This window comes from Artemia sp. Qi Xiang Cuo, chromosome 10 (genome assembly GCF_049724085.1).
Source record: "Artemia sp. Qi Xiang Cuo chromosome 10, ASM4972408v1, whole genome shotgun sequence".
NCBI lineage: Eukaryota > Metazoa > Arthropoda > Branchiopoda > Anostraca > Artemiidae > Artemia > Artemia sp. Qi Xiang Cuo.
In genome coordinates this window covers 8,721,927-8,735,591 of record NC_142803.1, presented here as the reverse complement: position 1 = coordinate 8,735,591, position 13,665 = coordinate 8,721,927, and the positions used below count along the sequence as shown (strand labels likewise).

General features: G+C 30.5%; 1 protein-coding gene across 1 annotated transcript in view; it reads left to right on the top strand.

The window, feature by feature from the left end:
• The first annotated feature begins 829 nt into the window (after positions 1-829).
• Positions 830-13,665, top strand: part of LOC148947442 (signal peptide peptidase) — a 38,451-nt gene continuing 25,615 nt past the window's right edge. The window contains exons 1-3 of the mRNA XM_089095265.1: positions 830-1,060; positions 9,322-9,420; positions 12,526-12,608. Coding sequence (XP_088951391.1) covers positions 893-1,060; positions 9,322-9,420; positions 12,526-12,608 — 350 coding nt within the window. The 5' untranslated portion in view covers positions 830-892. The remainder of the gene's footprint in view (positions 1,061-9,321; positions 9,421-12,525; positions 12,609-13,665) is intronic.

Here is a 13,665-nt window from a genome sequence, read left to right as displayed (position 1 = left end):
ACCACACATGTTCTATACGAGTGCACCTGCAGGAAGGGGGTAAAATTACCCCCCCCTAGATGTGGAAAAATACCTTAAGGTTGACATTTTATTTTTCTCAAGCGACAACTACCTTTGAAATTTCGAGATATTTAAGGATTCGCTTAAAATCCCTTGAGACTACACATTCAAAAACAGTGACTTTCCTTGTTGACAGCGGTTTCAAGCATGTATCAAAGTCTAAATTTGCAGGGTTGAAAGATGTTCAATTTTTAAGCATACAATTTGTGATCGATCATTAAAAATTAGGTTTAAACAAGGCTTCTTGATAATAGAAGGAATGGATTCTTGAATTTTTTTTTATTTTTTACATCAGCAGCTATAATTTGGTGACTGCAAAGACTTAACATTAAAATACAATTGTTTGGACTTACTACTGATACCATCTTTTCAACCCATTTCTCTGATTTAATTTTTTTTTCCTTTTGTGTTCAAGTTTGAGCTTAAAATCAAGTACAAATTTCTGATCTTTTATATTAGTTATAGAATTGAATTTAAAAAAAAAATGAAATTTATTATTTAAGTAGTAAAAATATCAACATCTCCTTGAATTAAAATAAAATTCTGAACACACAAAAATAAAACACTGAAAACAGCAATAAATATTGACGTAAATAATGCTCCCTAGCTTTTTATTTGAGTTAAAATAAGAAAATTAGAAAGATTAGGAAATTATAGTTATTTTTGCAATGATATATTCTATCTTGTAATGATTACGTTTTGTATATTTATTAAGCTTTCATTTTGTTTGGTTTATTATTTTAAATTGTCCAACTATTCTTGTACAAATTAGCATTGTAATAACTTGGACTCGTCACTGCCTAAATTCACTATTGACAATTTTACTGAAATAATGGATGAAATAGAGCCTCCTCAGAATATATCATCTGCTAAACCATCTGCATCAGTTGAAGGAATGGTCATAGCCTATGGGAATTTATTGGTTATGGCACTTGTGCCTATTTTTCTTGGCGCCTTTAGGTCTGTGCAGCATCATAGCCTGCAAAAGAAAAAACTAGAGGTAGGATAAGATTTGAATCATTTTGGAAACTTTTGTTCATTTTTAAACGTTTCTTAGAATTGATTTGAATTTGGTCCTATTTAAGGATAGCATAGGCTATGTTTAATTGGTCACTTTCAAAACACTAGGATAGCCTTGGACAAGTAGGGTAGGCAACTCAGAAGTTTAGCCTAGCTAAAAATGGCAAATTGTCTAATTAATTCACCAATAAGGTAGAAAAAACATAAGCTTAATTAAAATCTGAATTCCATCTTGAATACAAATATAGGCCTAGGCTAGCATTCCTTTGCATCAGAAATGAAATTTAGCCCTTACCCCTAATGTGGAAATATATACCCTGGATTATATATATGCCATGAATTATCCCTTATTTAGACATGCTGTTAAATCAGTTTGATGAAAAGAGACCCACAGATAATTTAGTACATGTCTACAGCTCAGTGTAGGCTGTATTTGCACATTAAGGGGGGGGGGTCTTAATTTCATTGGTAAATTTGCAGCAGGCAGTATAATTTAGCTAGGATGATAGTGAAAAAATCATTTGATGCCTTTTTTATGCTCTTTCATAATTCAATAATTGCTTCTGGGGTTAATTGCATCTTGAGTCCTTAAAGTAGCCCCAAAGGTATTTTAGCCTATATAAATAATGAAAGAGCATTAAAAAAACATCAAATGATGTTTTCACTTTCATCTCAGCTAATTTATATGGCCCACTGCAAATTTACCATTTCATTTCTGTTGTAAACAAATGTTATATTTGGATTCAAGATGAAATTCTGTTTCTAAAGATATGTCTCTTTCTTAGATATTTCACTAGTGAGTTAGTTAAAAAATTTGTTGTGAAGCTTTATTTTATGGTATTTGGGGGTTGTAGTCGTAGATGCCTGTATTCTCCCTTTATAGGGGAGATAAACTCTGGCCCTAAGGTAATTAAACTTTTGGTAGCGTGCCCTAGGCTATGACCGAACTAATGAGGCGTAACAACTGGGGATGTTCGAGAGGCTAAAAATAGATCGTAGAGAGTTCGTCTAAAATACAATACTTTTATTCATTTACCATATAATAAAATCGGATATATTCTGGCTACTGGGACTGGCTGTCCCAAGTAGCCCACAAGTCTCAATAAAACAACAATAAAATATAAATAGATACTTAGACACTTACAATGATAAGACTAAGTCCAAGGTATTTCTAATGAGAAAACAAATGGGCAGAGGTTCACCCGGCAAGTCAAAAAGTCTACCTTCAGTCTCAAAAATCGGGGTATATATATGAAAAACCTAACCACATTCTTCCGGTAAATTGACGCATTTAGCCAGGAAATTGGTTATTGAGCAAGTTCCCTCCAAGCCCACACATTCCACGATTTGTATCCTTATCTTAAAAAGTGATATTTTGAAAACTTTATATTTGCGTCATATATAGTTTTACTAATTTAATAATTAACCAAATAAGAAAGCTTTACCACAATACTCCCCATTTAAAGAAGAATTGTCCCAATTCTCAATATTTTACTTTTAAAACAACTTAATTTCGTTTAAAGCTATTGTGCTGCCATCTTTGGTCATTATGTGCATCTACCCTCAATGGGTTTCCTTAGGGTTATGTTTCTGGTCCAATATTGGCCATGTTCCTTTTTTTTGTTGAAGGATTTCAATTTGAAATTCATCCTTGTTTCTCTTTTTCTCTGTCTCTTGGACTGACAATTTGAACTTTTTCTAACAACATTATTAAAATGAATTTCTTCTGTGTCGGTAAAGGAGGCCCTTTTAAGACCTATCCCCGTGCCTCCATTTTCTGTGATTATCGGTTTGTCTCACTGAGTTTTCTGCTTTATGGAGACTTCCCATCACAACTGGGTAACAATTCTTTTTTTTTTTTTTTTCGCTTCTTTTGGTGACTTCTACTAAGCTTCCACATTTGTTTTCTTACTTATAAGGTTACTTTTCTCCTTTTATCCATCCCTTTCCTCAAGTACTTTAATTATATATTTATGTATCTTTATCTACCCTTTGCTTGTGATGTTCCACAACTAACCTAGTATTTGGGTTAGCTTTAACAAAGGTAATTCTATTGGCTATTACATTCGTAAAATGCCATATATTTGAAGCGTCTCTACTCCTAAAAACACTCGCAAATGGCAGCTTCTAACCTATAATTGTTTGGACCACAATTTATGTGCTTCCTTTGCTAAATTGTAGCAGTGTTGTCCTTGAACAATAAATCTATAGTCTGTACCTGTAGTAAGGCTGACTTAGGACCCTATTTGTTACTATTATGTCTAAAACTCTTCTATTTCTACCAACGTTTCATCAGTCCAGCTCGATTTATTTTATTTACGTATTATGTTTTATTTTATTCTTTTAATTCACGGCACAAATACTTTATTATTTAGGTATATACGGCACTACTTCACTGCAGTTATTACTAACACTAATAAAACTACTAACAATACACATACTTCTACTTGCTAAATACTGAATACTATTTTTTTTCATTTTAAAATTCTTGATTGATCCTTTTTTCCATTTTATCTATTGTACCCAAATCTTTGAGGGGATACAAGTCTATTTCTAATAGCCAAAGTTTGAGCAAAGCTGCTCGAAGTTTTTCTAATTTCAGCGCCGCTAAAAACGAAGTCAATTTGCTTACCCCTTCTGATAAAGCCATTTTGATTTCTATATTCTACTATTTTGCAACCTTATTTAGTCTCCTCGACCCAGTTTTTCCGCAATGCCACCAGTTGTTGTGAAGTATATTTTATGGTATTTGGGGGTTTTAATTGTAGATGCATGTATTCTCCCTTTATAGGGGAGATAAACTCTGGCCCTAAGGTGATTTAACTTTGGTAGCGTGCCTTAGACTATGACCGAACTAATGAGGCGTACCAACTGGGTATGTTCGAGAGGCAAAAAATAGATCGTAGAGAGTTCGTCTAAAATACAATACTTTTATTCATTTATCAGATAATAAAATCGGATATATTCTGGCTACTGGGACTGGCTGTCCCAAGTAGCCCACAAGTCTCAATAACACAACAATAAAATATAAATAAGATACTGACACTTACGATTATAAGAGCAAGGTCCCAAGGTATTGCTAATGAGAAACAAACGGACCACAGGTTCAGTCCGGCATATAGTCATAAAGAGATTTCCTTCCGTCATAAAATGTCAGCGTTTATACATGACAAACCTAACCACGCCTTCCCACGTAAATTGACGCATTTAGCCAGGAAATTGGTTATTGAGCAAGTTCCCGTCCAAGCCACAGCATTCCACAATTTGTATCCTTATCTTAAAAAGTGGTATTTTGAAAACTTTATATTTGCGTCATATATATTTTTACTAATTTAATAATTAACTAAATTAGAAAGCTTTACCACAAATTGAGGCTAGGCTACTGAAAAAAGAGTCATTTGTAGTTGGTTGTTCAAGAATAGAAGTTATTCTTTGAGTAATTTGGTCTGGTGCAGACCAGGGGCAAAAATCTTTGTTTGTTTTTTTTGCGGGTGGGAGGGGGGGGGAGGGAGGCAATGGATTTTACTGACTGGTTGGTCACTTTCAAACTGATTTAGCCTAATGGCTGTTACTATTAAAATTACTTTGTTTTTTGTTGCTTGTAGACTGAGGCTGATCTTCTTTCATTGGTTTTACTTTTGATGTTTTGAATAACAATTAAGCCAGTAAAATTGTGGTGCTTTGTGCCACTATTTTATCAACTTAAATTTATCACCTGACTGGCTGAAAAATGAAGGTCATGTTGAGTAAGCTTGCATCAGAAAGTTTTCCTGTCTGACCTTTCAAGCTTTTTTTTTTTTTTTTTTTTTTTTTTTTTTATTATTATTATTATTATTATTATTATTATTATTATTATTGAAATAAAAAGGAGTCAAACTCTTCAGTCAGAATCAAGCAAATTTAAGATTGTCATAACTCCTTACTCCAAATTAACTAGCAATAGTGTAAGAAGTAAAAGGTCATCAAGCCCAGTATACAAAACTGTTTTACATATTGCCTACTATGTATAGCCTAGGTCTGAAAGTTTTTCCACCTGAGTGAAGCACCTTTACTTGTATAAACTATGTGCCTTTTCAGGAATGAATGTGGAACCATGCAGCATAACTTTCTTCACAACTAGGAAGTTCAATATAGGGTTTTTTGAAAACTGATACAATCATTAGGCTTTTTCATAATTTTTAGTCAATTTCAAGTTTGTCTTCCATGACACAACATCATAGTTGGTGCCACAAAATGGTGAAAGACACCACTTTCTTCTCAAACAATCCTGTTTGGATACTTAAAAGGGTTCAAGAACTTTTCATTTGAGTGAGCCCTCTCCTGATCTTTTTGAACCATTGGTTTGAGAAGGTCCGCCCTGGAAAAAAAAGCCATGCATTTATGACCTTTCTTCCAGGAACCAAAAAAAATATAAGATTTGAAGTATTTGTAAATAGGAGCTTCAAACTTCCACTTTAAGGTTCTTAAAGATGCTGAATCTAATGGTGTAACTTTCACAAAGATCACTTAACTTTTTGGGAATATTTTTCTTATTTTTCAAAAATCAGGCAAATTTTGTTTGGCTTGTAGTGTTTGATGTATAATTTTAAACTGAATGACTTTTATAAATTTGGAATCAACATAAAAATCCAATGATTTTGATGTATTACTTTTTATCAAATATATATATATATATATATATATATATATATATATATATATATATATATATATATATATATATATATATATATATATATATATATATATATATATATATATATATATATATATATATATATATATATATATATATATATATATATATATATATATATATATATATATATATTATATAAATATATAAACATATATATATATATATATATATATATATATATATATATATATATATATATATATATATATATATATATATATATATATATATATATATATATATATATATATATATATATATATATATATATATATATATATATATATATATATATATATATATATATATATATATATATATATATATATATATATATATATATATATATATATATATATATATATATGTATATATATATATATACAGCCATATATATATATCTCCCAGCCCTCACACCTCTCTTTTTCTCAAAAACATGCAATAAAAATTTTTAGATAGCCATTTAGTTGAAAGTTTTGGAAATTACATCTTTAAGGATGACACCTCCCCCCCTGCTCCCACAACCCTCAGGGCAAGGGTTGTAAGTTATGCCCTGGGGGCATATAAGGTTTTTTATAGAAAGCATTGTCATAGAAACTTCAAAAACAGCTCATTCCATTGGAAATTGAAATGGCTAGTGGGCTTCTAATAGTCAAAAGTAATTGGAGGGCAACTCACCCCCCTCTCATGCCCACTATTTTCCCAAACACATACAAACAAAATTTCGAGATGTCTATTATTTTCAATGTATGCTAATTGAAAGTTCTGGAAATTATGTCTTTGAGGATGACAACCCCCCATAGCCCTCATATGTCTTTCATAATGACAAGAGACAAGCCAAGGCAAAAGGTAAAGGTAGCAAGCAATAATTGCATATTTTTGTATGCATGTATTTTTTTTCGAAAACAGCTCCATATTTTTTCGTGAAAATTGGCATCCTGGGATTTTCTGGCCTAAGAAACGGTCTAGATAGGTCAGAAGTTTGAGACAATTTGTTAAGAAAAAAATTTAATTTTGGAAAAAAATTATTTGAGTGACGACTTTTTTTTATTCATCAGAATTGCAATGACGTAGTCACAGTTGTCACACGTATGGAGTTGTCAACGTATGTGTGACAACGTATGGAGTTGTCACACAGTTGTCACACGTAGTTGTCACATGTATGGAGAAGTTTATATTAAATTGATTGAAGAGCAAAAACTGGTAGTTGCAAAAGTATTTGCATATATTTTGACAAGGGATTACAACAATTCAAAAACCTTAAAAAGGAAAACAAAAAGTTTGAAGCTTAGTAGAAATCAGACTTGCGGTAATAATCAAATATCTTTGTAAAGACTCTAGTATGAAAAGATATTAAATTGCATAAACAGCAAAAAACTGGTAATTGCAAAAATATTTTTATATATTTTAACAAGGGACTACACCAATTAAAAAACCTTAAAAAAGAAAACGAAAAGTTTGAAGCTTAGTAGAAATCGTTGTTAGAAAAACATCATTTCCAAATTTCTGTCTTATAAGTGTAAGCAATGTCTTTTTAAGACATAAAAAAAGTTGAAAAAAAAAATTCAATTCAGTTTAGAATTGATGTGTAAACTGCAAAAAATATGTAAGGTGCCTGAGCAATTATTTTAATGTTTTAATTCAAGCTAGAAAAATACCAGAAAATTTTAGAATTAATGTGTTTTTTTGTTAGATAAAATCCACTCTCTACATGATTAAGCTTGCAGGATTGAACGCAACCAGTTCTATAATGTCAGTAGGAATGCCCAAAAAGCAAAAATTTGCAATTATTACAAAATTTGATGATTCAATATTTTGACAAGGGATTACAATAATTCAAAAACCATAAAAAGAAAACCAAAAGTTTGAAGCATAGTAGATATTGTTGTTAGAAATAAACTAGCCTCGATAATCAAATATTTTTGAACAGACTGAGTATGAAAAGACACTAAATTGCCTAAAGAATAAAAAACTGGTAATTGCAGAAATATTTGTGTATATTTTGACAAGGGATTACAACAATTCAAAAACCTTAAAAAAGAAAACCAAAAGTTTGAAGCTTAGTAGAAATTGTTGTTAGAAACCGAACTCGCTTTAATAGTCAAATATCTTTGAAAAGACTGCAATATTATAAGATAGCAAATTGTCTGCAATTAGAAGAAAAGTGACAATGAGAATCCATATATAGAAGCCTACCGCATGCCGATTAACCCCCCTCCCCATGGAAAATAAAGCTTTCCAAATTTGAGAATTTTATTTGATTTTTATTTTTTAATTTCTGTTGGGGGAAGGAATTTTGGTGCTTGTGTATTATGCGCCACTCACTCAAGTTTATGCTGTGTAAAATTAAAATTGTTAGTTTCTTTGTTACTTTAGAAATAAATTTAGGCTATAGATTTGCACATTAGGGGTGGAGGGGTAAAATATAGCGGGTCTGCATACTAAATATGTTTGGCACAATTTTTTTGCACATGAGATAGATAGATAAATAAGTGTATTTTAAAGCCAAATATAAAGCCATGAACACAGTAAAGTAACAAAAGTGAAAGGGAAAAATAATATAAAGTTTGATCATCTACCATCATAAAACACTTAAATAAAACACAATATTAACCTAATAATAGTAGTTAATACTTGGAAAAACAGTCATTGAAAAAGAGCATTTAATACTTGGAAAAAACACTTAAATGAAACATTACATTTACTTTATACTGGGATTAGCCAAAATTATATATGTCCCATATATTCTGTCCTGCTATACTTTAACCCCCCCCCCCCCTCTCCTCCCCCTAATGCACAAATCTATAAAGAAAGTAACGAAAAAAACGGTGTGTTCTTGAATTTTACACAGTGTAGACTTGAGTGAGTGGCACATATTACACAAGTACCACAATTCCTTCCCCCTATGGAAATTAAAAAAATATAACTCAAATAATTTGAAATTCCTTATTTTCCACTGGTGTGTATTTTTCTGGGGGGAAAAGCCTAGAACTATATATATATATATATATATATATATATACATATATATATATATATATATATATATATATATATATATATATATATATATATATATATATATATATATATATATATATATATATATATATATATATATATATATATATATATATATATATATATATATATATATATATATATATATATATATATATATATATATATATATATATATATATATATATATATATATATATATATATATATATATATATATATATATATATATATATATATATATATATATATATATATATATATATATATATATATATATATATATATATATATATATATATATATATATATATATATATATATATATATATATATATATATATATATATATATATATATATATATATATATATATATATATATATATATATATATATATATATATATATATATATATATATATATATATATATATATATATATATATATATATATTAACCCGTATCTGTTACTATATTTAATTAATTACTCTTATTTTTATTAAGAAGTTTTTTTTTTAGGAATCTGGAGAAAAACCTGATACAATGAGTACAAAAGATGCTGCAATGTTTCCTTTTATTGCAAGTGGTGCACTTTTTGGTATTTACATATTCTTCCAGGTAAAAATAGATTGATTTGGCAGTGATGATATTGTAGGCTGTTAGAAAAAATATCTTCTGAATATGAACATTTTTCGATTTTTGCCAACAACCCTGACTTCTTTTTATACCAACGTTTACTATTCTTCCAGGTTAAGTTTAATATTTTCTTTATTTTTTTTGAAAAACTTCTTTTAAAAAAAAGTTATTTTTATAAGTTCTGTTTATTTTTGATTGCCAAAGTTTCAAGTTTTCTAACATTGCCCATTTCTAGTGTTATATTTTCAATCAATATTTTCTTTACTATTACTAGTCAATATTTTCTTTATTTTTTTTTGGAAAACTTCTTTTGAGAAATTTATTTTTATAAGTTCTGTTTATTTTTGATTGCCGAAGTTTCAAGTTTTTTAACATTACCCATTTGTAGTGTTGTAAAATTACCATAAAATAAAAACTCGCTAAGTCAAATTGGTAAAATAAGGTACTCCCTACGAAATACAGTATAAAATTGGGGTTTTAGAGTTTCCGTGTAGCTACAAGACCAGTTCAGCATTTCTTTTAAGCATCACTTTTAGCTTTTAATGAAATATTTTAATGATTCTGATTTTCCTGGCTTAAAAAAGGTAATGCCCCATCATCTAGCTAGATAAGATAAGATTTATTCTTCATTAGATACACATACAATACTACATGTTATTATTCCCCCAAAGGCTCATTGGCCTGTTCAAAGGGGGAAGACGAATGAGTTGCTTACTCAGTGATGAAAACAAAAGAAAATTTAAAATGATCACTTATTCACATACAAAGGAGAAGAAATGAAAATATAGATAAAATGAAAACTATAGAAAAAATAGAATAAAAAAACTAAATTAATTAATTAGATTAAATAGACTAAAAAATAATAATAAAATAAAATAAAAACATAAATAAAAATAACTTCTATGAAGCCAAAGAATTTTTAACAATGTTTTTAAACAAACCGAATGAGTGGCGCCCTCGGGCTGATTCAGGCAACTTATTCCAAACAATATGACACGCCATTAGAGGATTAAAATCTGACCTTATGCAAGGAGTAAGAATATTCCGGGGGGGGGGCGAATCATACTGGAAACTTCCATTTTTTCTCGATTTACATAGAAGTATTTGTCATTTTCCTTTTTGATGTTTTTGTTATGTTTCTTGTTTCCAAAGATGAGAAATACCCCAATCCACCTGGTGGCACCTCATGAAAAGGATACTATGATATAGAGAAAAAGTGTTTCAATATCCTCTGTACAAAGACTTATTAACATCCCTAGAGTGATTTTTTATTATATTCATTATTATTATAAATAATAACATGTCCATATATTGTAAGGAAATGTTCCTGGGGGGAGGGGGCGAATGATTCTGGAAACTTTCATTTTTCAGGATTTACAGTTCAAAGACTATAACATGGTATTCTGTGTTATGTACCAAAATTAAGTCAGTTTCCTTCCTGTTGGACTAAAATCTAATTTTTAGCCTAACAGCATATTTGCAATATTCAAAGAATGATCTTTGTGACCAAACAGAAACTTTCAGGAATTTTTAGGGACGCGGGTCATGAGGACATCAAATCTTGAATTTTGGGCATGGGCAGAGGGGAAGGGTAAAAAATTACGTCTTAACCTGTTCAAAATTGCTGGCACTATGAGCCCCAGTTCGACTAAAATCTATTCCCAGTAAAGTAGCTATCTAGAACGAGAGAAACCATATGTACTAAGATTATCGAAATTATCTAAGATAATAGATTATCCGATCATAGATTATCGATTATCAGATTATAGATATTATAAATTATCTAAGTATATAGATTATAAATGTACTAAGATTATAGATTATCTGAATTACGTCAGGTTCAACCTAGAAGACGAAGTTGACATTTTTAGGGGCATTGGGTAGCCAAGTTGAACTTGAAGTTTGACTTAAGGAACGGAACGGAACTATGCATCCAGACCCAGACTATCAAAATGATATATCTGACACATCTCGGAAGTGATGGGTGCGAATTCAGCTGAAACATTAGGAGTGTTTGTGAATTACTATAGGAACATTAAGTAAGTTACTATAGACATTCAGAATATATAGTAACATTTGGAAGTTACTATATAATTTAACCGAAAATTTGAATTTAAGATATCATTGTTATTATGTTTGGAAATATAGTAATAATCTGAAGTCAGAGGCTGTTCAAATTAAAAAAAAACTGTTTTAAGATAAATGAGCAGAGGCCTATGAAGGCAATAAATTGCAAAAAAAGGATTGAATATCTTGGCTGTAGGCTATACCTAATAGCTTTTTTCAGCAAAACAAGAAAGTAGAATAAATAAAATAAATAATAGAATAAATAAATTAAATAATATGATTTATAATAATAAAATAAAATAATAATATTTTGATAATATATTAAATAAATAAAATAAAACAAAAAATTAGAATAAATAAAATAGATAATAGTATAAATAATAGAAAGTAGAATAAATTCAAAGAGTCCTAACGTCATTTCTTTATCCAAGTTTTGCTTAGTCTTTATTTGTTTTGCTAAGGTAAGGGTGGCTACTAGATGCTTGGGCGAAATGTTCAATTAATTGAATTGACTAATTAATTAATGAATTCAATTAATTAAATTTTGTGCCGTTTATTGTCTTTAAAATGTGCTCTTTATGATATTGTTGGCAGAATGGAATGGTAATGTGGTCTTAGTCTTTATTTAGATAACCTACCTTATAACATTATTTTATATTTTGGCCATGTATGTAATAGCTGTCCCCACTAAAACAAGACAGTACTGTCACTGTCAAAGTGAAATTCACTGTCTTTACAATGTCTTTCGTATTATTTGTATGGTAGGGTGCTCTTAGTCGTTATCTGGGTATATACATTATCTAGATGGCAGTCCAACATATGCTGCATCTGGAGGTAATTCTACACCCTTATCTCCTAGCTATGTCGCTGTAGATCAGTGTAGCAGGTTTAGCATCTGCAATGTATTTCTTAAAAGAATATTCTTATTATTCATTTGTTTAAATCCAAAATCCTTCTATTCAAAAACAATTCTCTGCTCTTAAATCAAATTGTTGAAATTCATTCAACTTTCCTTTTCAGGTTTTTTCAAAGGCTTACATAAACTATTTATTGACTTTCTACTTCTTCATCCTTGGTGTTTCAGCTCTAACGCATCTATTGAGGTTAGTTGAGTCTTGTTTGTTTCCTTTACTAGCTTATTAGCCTTGTCGTTGAGTCACAAAACTAATTCTGTGCCTCCAGAGGTGCTTAGGTATCCAAGAAGTCACGAGTCATCTCTCATCACTGCAGCAGTCCAACTATCCTCACATATGGGTTACAACGTGGTGTTGAAATTTGTGAGGTCAGCTTGTTAGTTATGTCGTACGGCTTTTTGGAGCGTCCTCTGTTTCTGATACCGCCTTGCTTCCACGGGAAGACGACCTTTGTTAGCCGAGTTTCCAGCATGCAAATCACATGCCCAGGCATGTCCACTTCCGGCATCCGGTCTCTTTAGTCGTTAGTGGTTTAGACGTCTTACGAGATGTGGCGATAAAATAGCGGGAGTGTACAGAAGAAAGGTACGAATTCGCCAAAACAGGACAACCGCAAGATGTGTAGCCTGAAGCCCTCTCTTTCGGACGTTGCACTTCCCGTGTCGGTAAACAGATTATTCTGGTCGTGGCCTTTGTTTGTATAAGAGCTGATGATTTTGTTTTGCCAGAAAAATAATAAATCTAAATAAATTTGCCCGATTTTAGAAAAAGGGGAGAAACATTCCCTTAATGTAATAAAATCTTACTGTAATAGAAAGATCACGGATGCGTATTTCTCAGAGATGCGTCTTTCTCTGCTACTCCTGCTACTGTCCAGAGCCAAGGCAGATATGCTTAAAGTAAGGGTAATTCAAATAGTCCATCAGTTCCGTAAAGGCAGGCATGCCTTTCCAAAAACTAACAAACAAGTATGTGTCCAATTAGAGAGTCTTACTTACTCCCGCCATTTACCCGTTCCGCAGCCATTTCAACATTTGCCTCTCAATTACTTGCACTATCTGTCTTGGATTTTATCTTTCTACAATTAGTCATGTCTTGATGCAACCTACTGCAAAATACTTGATAACTTGAATACTTGAAGGCCTTTGAAGGCGACTAGAGATCAATTCTCCTTCCGGTCATTTCTACTGCTCTTGCAAAAAATTATTATTTTTCTTAAAACTTTATTTAGTAATAAATATAGTGG